This window comes from Betta splendens, chromosome 4, assembly GCF_900634795.4.
Source record: "Betta splendens chromosome 4, fBetSpl5.4, whole genome shotgun sequence".
Classification (NCBI taxonomy): Eukaryota; Metazoa; Chordata; class Actinopteri; order Anabantiformes; family Osphronemidae; genus Betta; species Betta splendens.
Genome location: NC_040884.2, coordinates 13,404,113 through 13,417,074, shown reverse-complemented (window position 1 = coordinate 13,417,074; position 12,962 = coordinate 13,404,113). Strand labels below are relative to the sequence as shown.

The following is a 12,962-nucleotide window of genomic DNA, read 5'->3' as shown; positions in this document are numbered from 1 at the left end:
TGGCGACCCCCGATGGGAACGGTTGAAGTAGGACAGAGGAAGAAGTAGGACAATTAAGATTTAGAGCACCATATAGCTTTCCAGGGGGAATGGGGTTAAATAAGATAATATAGTTTACTGTATTTATTTTATTACTTCTCAATCTTATGTTGTTATTACTATTAGCTTTGTTGAGAGCGAAGAATAAGCGTCACCATCCAATTCACACCCCAATGTGAAAGGTGGCGGTAATGCACCATCATTTTTATTTGGCAACCGCCAATAAACACCAAGAAGAAGACGGAGGAACCAACAACACAGAAGAAGAAGCAGGAGAAGATTCTGATTCTCAGCGCTGAGCAGTGTTTACGAGCGCAATTTATTTATGACTCTTACTTTGAACAGGGTGTTGTAACTATCGAACGAGGTTCACACCATGGAAGAAGACATATTAACGACGTTAAAAATATTGATAATAGGGGAGAGCGGCGTTGGGAAGTCCAGGTAAGCTGTTATCTTCAAGAAGCTGATGCGGTGATTCACTGCTTGTCATAGCATACGGTAGCTAGGATTAGCTTAGCAGCTAACGACAATAACACATTTATCTGCAGCTGTTTTTTTTTATTAATACGGACAAGTCTCATGTCTGCCCAATTAAATGAAGACGAGGTTCATCCGTTAACGTAGCTGTCACTGGCTTTAGATTGTCGTGATGTATGACCGCTACAGGTACTGCATCCCTGCACGTTTCATATTGTTTTCGTAGATTTATAGTTGTATTGAACATTACTGTCATATGGTGCAATTATGCTGTTTGCTTGAAAATGTAGGGTCTAATGGTTTAGTTTAATATTTATGTATATTCAGTAGTATAATCCATAACTATCTAGACTGCAATGCAGGAGTTCTGTTCAATAGATAAGATTAATTCAAAATTAAAAAAACTTTGATCCCAGAGAGAAATTGCTTTGGCCACTTATGATTGCTCTCACAGACAGAAGGGAAATTAATATAAACACAAGTATTATCTAGTTAGACAGGTAATATGTATATATACACATTTATATACTGTATATAACACATATACATACTTTGACAACTATTTACTTTATTTATATATCTGCTAGATTTATGCAGACAACAGAAGATGACACTGGCCACCACAGACTCATAGAACATCATATATTATATATCAACATATTTTTAGAAAAGAAAGTTGCACAAAGAGAAGGTGAGAAGATTCAAGCCGTATCTCCCTTCGCTGATTATGGGCAACATGAGGTCACTGGATAATAAGACGGACGAACTGACAGCTTTAGTGAGGGAGGAGAAAATCTTTGCTGAGTGCAGTTTGATGTGCTTCATGGGGACACGGCTGCATGACAGTATCCCAGACTCCAGTGTTAATGTTGACCGTTTCAGCACCAGTCACTGGAACAGGAGATGGGTGGAGAGCAGGAATAAGCGAGGGGGGGGGGGGGGTTTATTAACAAAAAATCCTTATCCATCCTGGATATGTAATGGTCAAAGAGCAGATTTGTAGCTCTGACATTGAACTGCTGGCCGTGGGACTCAGGCCATATTACTTACCCAGAGAGCTTTCACACGCCATACTTGACAGACGGTCAACTCCAACCTGCAGACCACACATCCTGACACCCTCTTTATGATCTCTGAAGACTTCCATCACGCCAGCCTCACAAAGTCACTTCCTACATTCACACAGTTTATGAGCTGTCCCACCAGAGGTGAGAAGACGTTAGACCAGGTGTAGGCCAATCATGCTAATACATCACATCGACCACCTGCAGCAAACATACTGACAAAACAGTCCCTTAATCATCATACTTACCACACATATCATTAGGATGACAGATCTACTACAATTCTGTGCTTTCGGATGGATCACTTTTTGCTTGGCACACTTAACTGTGTGTGTATTACCTGTCTGTCCTGATAATACGTTTGTATATATTTTTAATTTCTGTCTGAGAGTAATCATGAGTGGGCAAAGCAATATACCTCTGGGATTAAGATTTTTTAACCTTGATTACGTTAACTTTGTACTTTTGTATTTCTAGTAGTGGATTGCAATACTAAATTTATGTACAACAAATTAAAGTACCAAAGGTTTTTCAGATTTGAAGCAGCTTATGACATCAGAGTCTATAAATGTAGAACATCTTGTCTGATTGAAAGAAACAGAAAGTGAAAATTTTAACAGAACATGTATAGTGTACATGTTTATTTTTTGCAGCACAGGTTTTTTATCATTACTCCCGGCCTTCCTTCATGTGTTATTCTGTAAACCTACCACCAGCAAAATTACTGAGCTTCATAATGTTTGACCAGGCATTTGACACATTTGACCAATGTGTGAAACCAGTGTGGCCACATTAACTATGACTTATTGAATGAGGGCTTGTTTGTGGTGATATGCCCCTCCTATCACAGGGCTGGGGTTTGGGACTTCATAGTGCTCCCTCACCAGTTGTCTCCCTGGGAGAAACTGAGCAGGCTCACAGGTGTGCATGGTCTGCCATTAGAGCAGGTTTATTCCGGGTGCACCACATGTAAGCCAAGTTGTTGGTATGTCTACTCCACTTTGCTGCAGCCCCACCAGATCTGTTTGTTAAACCTCAATGAGTTTGAGAGCCAATGGTTCAGGCAGTTTGTTAGTTTTCAGTCAGGCAGAAGGTCAGTCAGTTTGGGGTCAGTTTTGAGTGGTAACAACGTTGCTGCCATCAGCTGGTGGGTTTTGGACATCTCTGTTCCTACGTGTGTCTGTAGCCGTTCGTTGTCATTTGTCCTGCTTTGAGCAGCATTTCTAGTTGCTCTGTGTCCTGTAGAATCTGTAAGGAAGTTCCAGCTTTTCTGTGATTTTCTGTTAAAATAAAGACATTTTATTTTTTTAAGTTGAATGAACACACATGCCACTCTACCTTGTAATCTTGTTAAATGACATCTCAAAACATTGACTGATTTGCGAACACGGTCATCATGACATACTGTAAAAAACTATGATAGAAACTTTAACTTTAACCGCATTCTTTTCTCTAAGGTGTCAACACATACATACACCACCCACTGTACATCAGCCAGTTAGTTTAGCTCTACCCTGAAGTGATATTGAAAGATGTTATTAATATTTTAATTTACTTATTTATTACTATTATTTAAGTGTATGTTTTTTTATTTTATTACTGAGCCTAAACGTCTTTTTTTTTTTTTTGTAATTTTAAGCTGTTTGTGTGTCTTAATTACTTGAATGCTAATGGCGCTATATTCCTCAATGTGAGGGCACCTCTGAACTAAATGTTAATAAAGCATAGGCTGACTGCTATAGTATTTGCCTCTATACACCTTACATGTAACACTGTCCTAGGTTTGCTTTGATTTTTTAGAAGAAATGATAATATCTGTAAATGACTGTTTTGCGCATTTTTAGGCCAAATGTGTTGTTCACTAAAATGAGTTTGTTTCCTTTCAATTTGATCATCATGTAGGTGTCTGGCTGGCTAGTTTTATTTTATAGAAGTAAGCTCTAAATTTTGGTATAATACATTGACTTTATGGACCCTCATAAATCTGTGGGACTAATAAAGGCATTCTTAATGTACACTTTTTGTCTTGTGCCTGGATATTAAGTTAAAAGCATCAGATAAGATGTTCGTAAGTCTAATATAAGTGAGTGACAAAACAAACAGAGCAAGATATGTCTGCTGTCCTGGTAGCCCAGGAAAAAGGAAACCCAAGTTTATACCAAATAATAAGTAATACATAATAATTAAATGTACTTGTTTTCATATTCTTCTCCACAGCCTTTTAATAAGATTTACAGATGACACGTTTGACCCTGAACAATCTGCAACAATAGGTAAGTAACCAAGTTGAATTCCGCTAAAGGTAAACATTTGAAATCCAGTTTATTTATATAGTGCAAATTAAGAACAAAAGCTGTCTCAGGGCACTTACAAAGTAAGGTTTAAGACCGTATAGAATTCAAAGTTCAGTCACAGTGTAGTGTGTAATAATAACGCAAAAAGGTCATACATTAAATTAGATTTGATACATTTCAGCTGTTCATCTTGGTTCATCTTGATATATAAATAATGTGAAGTGTGAGCTGCCTGGAAATTATTTGAGGTCTGCTTTTCATTTCTTTAGAGCAAAGAATTTCAGATATTTTAGAGTTTGAGTTTTATCTCTACAGCGGCATTTTAAAACAGCAATAGTTATCTAAAGGCACTTAAAAAGATACAGACACAGGCCTGAGTACGATGATACCTGTAGATAAGGACAGAGAAAAAAAAAACAGAATGATTTGAACCACCTCAACTATAAGCTTAAAAGGTTTGTTTTTTTAAAGGAAGGTTTTAAGCCTAGCAGAGTGAGCGTGTGTCTCTTGAACCTGGACTGGACTGGATGTCTATGAGAAGTTTGGTAGCTAAAGGTTTCAATAATACATGTCTATGAATTTTAGGCTTAATTATAAAACCTCAGTGTCATTTGACTTAACTTTATCTTTAACCTCTTATATCTTTGAGGTTTTATTGTTTTAGTGATAATCAGAGGTAATTGACAAGAAATAGCCCCAGAAACAATGTAGCTAATTTTGTTACATTCATACAGACAGTATTATTTATTTGTCTTCAGATGAGCAAAACTGATTATTGATGAGTAAAGCCTGTCACAGTGGCAACAGTTATAGTCAAAATGTTACTGAAATGCAAGCAGTATTTCTTTTTTCATTATCTAGGAGTTGACTTTAAAGTGAAGACCATTGCTGTGGATGGTAACAAGGCAAAGCTGGCAATATGGGTAAGTGACCCATCTGTCTCCAGAAGGTGGTGCTCATACATCATGGTTCGTTTCTGTGCAAACTATGGTGGAAACAAATTACAAATTAGTCAGTTTTGTTTATATTAGTGCCTTGGTGGTGTTGTTTGAGCCACCTGTAATGCTGAGCTGATTGTGTTTGTAGGACACTGCAGGACAGGAGCGTTTCCGAACGCTGACGCCGAGTTACTACCGTGGTGCTCAGGGAGTTATTCTGGGTAAGCCAGGCAGTGCAAGAACAAGACACACACACACACACACACACACACACACACACACACACACACACACACACACACACACACACACACACACACACACACACACACACACACACATCTTGGGATATTGCTGACTTAATTATAAACATGTTCTTGATTTGTTTCGGCACAGTGTATGACGTTACTCGAAGAGAAACCTTTACTAAGCTCAATAACTGGCTTGGGGAGCTGGAGGCGTACTGTACAAAAAATGACTTGGTGAAAATGCTTGTAGGAAATAAAATCGATAAGGTATGCATCATGTTATCTATTTACTTTAATGTATAAATACTGTGTGTGCTATGTGTGCTAAAATACACCATATACATAGGTTTGGCCTTGACTTGATTTCTTATGTAACTAAAGTCAAATATTAATGTACTTTTCTTTGTGTGTATACATGTGCTAAAAAATCATTTAAAAGTCTTTTTAGAGTTGACTTATATTTTTCTGGGTTAGCAGAATTATTAAGGATAAAAACACACACTCAATAGATATTTCCAATGTCTTTTTTTCCCCATCTGCATTGTGAAGACTGCAGACAGCTTTGTCAGCTTTTAAACAAGCCATTACCTCTTCTTTGTTTTAGGAAAACCATGAGCTAGACAGAGCTGAAGGACTGAAGTTTGCAAGAAAACATTCCATGCTTTTTATAGGTAGGTTTGGAGGATTCCCTCTGTTACAAAGCACTGCTGGCATGACTTACAGTGGACTATAACAATGGCCAAATAGCTTTTAAATAACTTTCATTCTTGCTGAGGAATTCCTTCATGATTAACAATCTTCATATGAAACTATTTTTGTTTGTTTGTTTTACTGGGGTGTTTTTTTTATATATATTTTTTATGAAAATGCTGAATAAAAAGTCAGTGATGTTGTGGAATCTGTGTTGACTAATGACTTCCTAAGTGTCAGGAGTTGACACTTGTTTAAACATTTCCCACCACTTACTCAGATGGTGACATCAAGGTGCAGACTTTGACAACTGCTGTATCTGTTTCTCATTTTCTCTTTCCCCTCATTTTCCATGTGATGTATGACATATTTTTCCTTTTATTTAATATTATTTTTACTTGTCTTTTGCTTCATTTTTTCCACCACTCCTCCACTGACATTCTTTGCTTGTAGAAGCCAGTGCTAAGACCAAAGACGGTGTTCAGTGCGCCTTTGAGGAGCTTGTTGAGAAGATCATCCAGACTCCAGGCTTATGGCAAAATGAGAGCCATGGCCGAGGAGTCCAGCTCACCGATGAAGATGCAGGAAGTGGAACGTGTGGTGGCTACTGCTCTTTGACCTAGAAAGACACTTTTGCATACAACAACAAATTTGCACACATTCAAAAAGTACCATACCGAACAAATTCTGGTATTCACACACTGTAACGCAAGCATATAAACATACAGCTCCCGCTTCCACAGTTCACTATTCTGAGGAGCGGTCTTCCTAGATTTGATGACAGTAAGCTGGAAGCGTTGAACACATACTCTTTTCACATAGACACTCCGTTTTGCACCTTTTCTATTTAAAGCTCTGCACATAAATGCAATTGCAGCTCAGCCTTTCTGTTCATACATGTGAGAGTTTTCAGTCAAAGCTTTTCAGTGTCAGTATGCTCTGAGATTTTATTGCAGTGTGTCAGTTTCTGTCATATGCATGAGCAATGGCTGGTCAGACATGTGTCAGTGTGAAGCACAGAACAGGTTTTGTCTTTTCTCTGGCATACTCTCTGTGCTTTGGCGCACCTCGCCTTAGCAAGCACATCCACAGTATATCAATGCAGGACTGTCTTTCTTTTCTATACTCTGTCCTGCGTGTGATTTTGCCTCCCTTGGCACAGCCTCTGAACATTCTGCTGAAGAAGATTATCAAACCAGGGTATTCTGCATTCCTATCGCACCGTTTTAGTCAAAGGCATGTATAATGTCAAGGTTTATATACAGCTGCCTAATTTCCACAGAAATGAATTGGTACCAATGTTATACTGCTTTTACTGACATGGCCTTGAATCCATTCATATCTTTTTGAAAAATGTATAAATCAACGAGGAAGCCATTAATGAGTTTGTAGAAAGCTTTTAATTGTATGCATTTCTCTTACAGTGTATGTACCGTAGTTTTCATGTGACATGATGGGATCAGGGACATTTCGAGAAAATCTTTCTCCATTTGAACTTGTTCAACAAATGGTCAAAATGAACATAGATTAATAGCATAGTTGCATCACACAGAGGATTTTTAAATCTGTTTTAACTGCATGTATTGAATTATGTGCCATCTTTATCTGTTTTTCTGTGACAGACCTTAAATCAATTTAAAACAACTTTTTAATATTAATAACATTTAAATATTTAGGCAAAAAAGAAAAGACACAGTTGCTGTCTAAATATAGATTATAACAGAATGTGGTGGGATTTAACTCATCATCCTGTTACAGATTCCATTTTTTGTTTAAAACACGTAACAGAACATGCTTCAATTGTAATTTGGTAGTATTATTTCTTCAAATTATTAAATTGAATGTATACAAAAATCACTACAAACTGTCCAATGTGTTAAACAAATAAAATTATTTTTAAAGGAATATGTTTGTCAATGTTTAACAATGTTTAACAGTTACTGCTGCAGACATATATTAAATCAATTTTTGTGATAGACTGCCATGAAGATGTGACCATTAAAGCAACCAATAAATTCATTAACGCTGTCATAATGTCAGTTAGGTGATGGTTTTTCACTCACCGATATTCACATTCCTCTGTACTCAGAATAAAGACGTGTGTTTAAATGCTCTCCAAGGAACAGCAAGCACTCCAGACGTGTGACCTACCTAAATCATCTTTTTGGCCGAGTTCTCGGGGAAACACCACCACAGCCATAACTCACTCTGCCAATGCTTTCACTGGTATGTGTATAATTCCTGGGTGATTATAAAATGGGTTTAAGTCTGGCAACAAGCGCAAGGACTTTTCCCCTCAGAATATCACTCATCTTTTGCCACAGTCCAGGCAGTTGTTCGGAAATATGTCTCAGTCAAATAACACCGGGGCATATTAATGCCTTTGTGCAATTCAAACCTGTTGAGCCGCAGTCTTCTTGTTTTTCTTCTATTGATCCCACACTGGAAAAACATCTGCTGAAGAAGCTGAACTGACAGTTACTGTTATTTTCCAATAATTTGGAATTGGTTGTGTTTTTATTGACACACCATATCAAAGAGGAATGTGGATACTTTGGATACTACTTTGGATAGGAGTTCATAGAAATGATTTTATAAAATTGCTACAGTAGATGTTAGATTTATAGTTTTTATGTTTGTTAATTTTACATTTCATAAAAGTTGATTGTTTTTGCAGCAGGTCGAGTATAGTTTAAATAATTGGGTGAACAAGACAAAATTATCTGTAATCATTTTGAAAACTATTCATGGTTTCAGTTTGCTGTTAATAAATTTTCTGATTTATTGTATATATACATGACTCATCATAGTCACATCATAACATGCTTTTTCCATAACATTCCAACATAGTGAAGCTCTAATCCCATTCATAGTTCTTGCTCTTGGTCAGTGCTCTAGCCATTAGGACAATGTTACAATTAAAATAGATTACAGAATAATTATTAAGGCCCAAAACTTCAGATACTGTACATGTAGAGATAGTTCTGGATTCTAACCTACCTGCAAGGACTGCAAAGTTCCGTCTAACACAGGTCATATTGCTTTTCTTAGAATTCTACAAAATCTGTTTCGAACACTAATATAGTTCTCGAGTTCATGGTATAAGACCCACCTTGTTATTTCTTCTTCTGTGGTATGTCCTATATATATATATATATATATATATATATATATATATATATATATATATATATATATATATATATATATATATATATATATAATATATATATATATATATATATATATATATATATATATATATATATATAGATATAGATATATATAGATATAGATAGATAGATAGATAGATATATAGATATAGATATAGATATGTATAGATATATATATATATAACCTAAATAAATTTAGGTTGTACTCCCTAATGCTCACTTTTGATACTGATAGTTAGATTTTGTTTTTATCAGAATAAACTAACGCCTAAAGATGGGGCGAATGGATTAAGTGTCGTGTCTTGGTCATTTTTACTGTACATTATGTGCTCACTTACTCACTTTGTCTTGCATGTTCGGTTTTGGAATAAGTAGTATTGGTGCCTTTTTGCTTGTGCCTCGCTAAGATTACAAACACTTTGAGGCAACGAGAAGCACACACCAAGAAATGAAGAAATGATGGCTCTGTCATTGTAGGTGAAAAAAACTTATATTATGTAGAATCCGTCCAGCTAACCATCAACTCAACTACATTTTCAAATCCCCTTCTCTCAGGGAGAGGCGGGTGTGGAATGTTGTGTTTGAGTTGTTGGGTTACTTTACATTAGGCTTTTCACCTCTTATTTCATATTAGAATTTTTTGCTATTTTAAAGGTTTACTACTTGCAGTGCTTGATGCAGTACATATCAGAACATACAGTAACAGAGCAGACTGAGGGAAAACAGTCAGAGTCTCGTGCTATGATCAGCTCAGGTCCAAGGTTTTAAATATATTTCTGCTACAGAGAGAACTTCAACAATCATAGGATCAAATTTAGTTGGTAAAACATAATTTAGTTCAATCAGAAATGACTATACATTCTGTCAACATTCTGGCTCACCCACATCCTGAGAAGCAGCAGGTCTGTATGCTTAGCCATCAATCACACAAGGCTTTGTAGCTCAATGAGGACAGGCCTCAGGTGAGCAGAAGTAGACGACCTTTGACCTTAATAGGTGTGACCCTTGTAAACCTGCCTTGAATTTATTTAGGTCAACCGAGCTGGTATTAGGGTTGTAAATTAGTTTATTTAAATTTGATAGTCAATCTAATTTAATCCTAAATGACTGTATTGTAACCTTAACTTATTATTTTTAAAAACAGGGCACCATCTTTAGAGGAAAAAAAGAAAGCCTCTCACAGTGGGACATGGTTTCACTCCAGCCTTTGGTTACTGTAGCAATAAGCAAAAATACTGCGGACGGACTAGGAATAAGGCTGCGTGTGGAAAAACTGGAAGGATGAGGAGTGACTTTCATGATTTTTACTACCAGCTCTTATTCTCCTCTGGTCACACTGGAATATTGTGTCTGTGTGATCGTTCAGTGTGTCCGGACACACATCTCATGCCACCACTACAGTGTGAAAACAAAGGCACATCCTCTCAGGCCGCTGATTTCTATAATGAACTATTCACTTTGTATCAACATGAACTGGGTCTGGTTTTCCATATGTTGCAGACATGACTCCAGTAAAAAAACACAAATGATGTATCTTCTGGATCAGATGATTGGCACACATAAAAACAGGTTAATTCATTTATATAAATAATCTGGCCTTTCTTTGTAGTGCACTGCTTGTTTTTTCTTTTGAAAAGATAATCTTGATTTTGAACCAAAGATTCTGAAACTCAGACTAAGTTTGTGCTTTTCTTTGGGTGGTAATGGATCTGCTCAATTCCCCTACATTGCTGAGTGTGTCCTTTCTGGTGGACTTGTGAGGTGGTCTTGGGCTTCTTTGGAATAGATGAAAGGGCAGCATGATGAATGGGACACAGATTGTGTCTGAGGCCTCCTCCCCTGTTGAGGGAGCGTGTGTTAATTTGTACATGTAATGAACAGCTACTACACAGAAGCAAGGCTGAAGCAATTGTGTAGACTTCAGCCAGCTTCCTTCAGACAGAAGAGGCCACCTGGTTCTGTGGTGAAACCTTTCTACTGAAAAGAAGAAGTCAAAGGAGACAAGACTCAACCTCACTTTAACTCCCCCTCAAATTGACTGCAGATGTTTCAGATGTTTTTACTTAATATCAGCTCGACTGCGCTGTCTCCTGTGATGTGGCGTCACATGCAACTTGTCTGCTGGAATAGTGAGTTGTAGTTTTTTGAAATTACAGCTTCACATTAGAAACCAGGAGCACAACCTGGTCCAAGTCCTGTTCAGCTCAGTGGGTTAAGGCTTGTATCACTGTAGGTTGCTGGTCTGAACAGGGTTTGGAGTACTATGATAATTATTTTTAGAAAAGTAAGCAATATGTCACCTTTCCATAATGAATAGACTATATCCCTGTTTGTTACTATTGTATATCCAATCCACTTTATTTATATAGCACATTTAAAAACAACCAGGTTGTGCCTTACATAAATAGTTACAAAAGGGCAAAGAAAACCATAAAAACAACCACATAATGATTAAAAGATAGTCACCAATAATCAAAGAATATTAATAATACAAATAGTAAATGTTAAGTGTTAGGAAACTACAGGAGGCACCTAAGTGTCACAAACAACAGCGTATTGGCACAGTTGTTGACTAAAGAATGATTTTGCGTATTTCTTTGTGCAAAGAATCGTGTGCCTTTTGGAAACGGACCTTTTGTATACATAGAAAAAGTCTAAGATCTTTGAGTTCAGCTCAGAAACGTTTATAATGTTGCGTACAGTATGTGCTCATATTTGAGACTTTGCTGCTCTGCTCATGAATGATGCTGCCACACGAATGCTTCACAAAGTGAAGCCTCTTTCCTCTCATCAGAACTCAGAACAAAGTGTGCACACACAATTTAAGGTCAGTTCCCTTTATTTATATAAGAGCAGTTCACAAGTAGTCTCAAGGTTCTTTACAATGTGAAGTTTATATGGAACGTAGAAATCGATTTATAAATACAGTAGAAAACCCTCAGCAGGCACGAGGCAGCAGTGGAGAGAAAACACACACACACACACACACACACACACACACACACACACACACACACACACACACACACACACACACACACACACACACACACACAGACAGACACTTAGATATACATGAGCGGTAATGTGAGAGGCCTGACATGCTGCCAGACCACATTCCTCTGGCAGCTGCCATTTCTTACATCTGCTCCACTGACGTGGTTTCACTTGACTGTAGTGAGGAATGTGTTTTGCTTTTCTATGATGAAATACTACACAGAGACATTGGGCCCTGCTCTCCCTTATGTCTGACTGTGATCCCCAAGCTATCATCACAGTATATTATGTATACTGTGGCTTCTGTTTTAGTCCACCCCACCCTGACCAGTGCTGCTGCTTAAACTCTCAGCAGCTCGTGAATATGCTGTTGCCACTCACTGCATTTCTAACAGCTTCCTAACACAGGGAACTAGGGAACTGTATATTCAAAGTTAATAACCTTAGCAATGAAACAAAACTTTAGCATTAACACTAATAACAATATCATTTATAAATGTGTTTGATTATATTATAACTAATGGGAGAAAAGACGTATATAAGTTGTTAAGTTGATAAGGATGGAAGCTAGTTGATAAGGATGGAAGCTATGTAATTACAAGTGCAAAACAAGTGATTGATTCAGGGACCAGTAACGATAAAATAAAATGTATTCAACTATTCTATGTGCTGAGGATTTGTGTTTTTTATCCAATTTTTAATACATTAATTTTTTTCTTAACTGTTTCTTCTAAGATTATGAAGGTAAACCACACCCCTCCCCTGACTCCCCAATAAACCCTCAAACACACATCTGGCAGAGTTGCCTGTTATAAATAGTGAATGACCATGAGGATGAATACAGTAGACATCATCCACAGGTCACTTGGCTCCTGGGAATTCTTCTTGTGTGTTCGTGTCATCCTGCGTTTGGCTGGTTATCTGTTGCTCACCTTTTGTAAATGAAGTTTTGTCTCATTGCTTTTCTTGCATGCACGTTCTGTTGAATGCTGTTACTCTGCATTTAACCATACTGAATAATGCATAAGTCAGGCAGCAG

The 12,962-nt window shown here is 37.2% G+C and overlaps 1 protein-coding gene across 1 annotated transcript; it reads left to right on the top strand.

The window, feature by feature from the left end:
- The first annotated feature begins 273 nt into the window (after window positions 1-273).
- rab18a (RAB18A, member RAS oncogene family) lies at window positions 274-7,658 on the top strand. The gene is made up of 7 exons (XM_029148419.3): window positions 274-483; window positions 3,801-3,856; window positions 4,739-4,800; window positions 4,964-5,036; window positions 5,212-5,330; window positions 5,668-5,734; window positions 6,207-7,658. Exons 1-7 carry the CDS (start codon window positions 416-418, stop codon window positions 6,374-6,376), a joined length of 615 nt encoding a protein of 204 aa, XP_029004252.1. The 5' UTR covers window positions 274-415; the 3' UTR covers window positions 6,377-7,658.
- The last annotated feature ends 5,304 nt before the right edge of the window (window positions 7,659-12,962 follow it).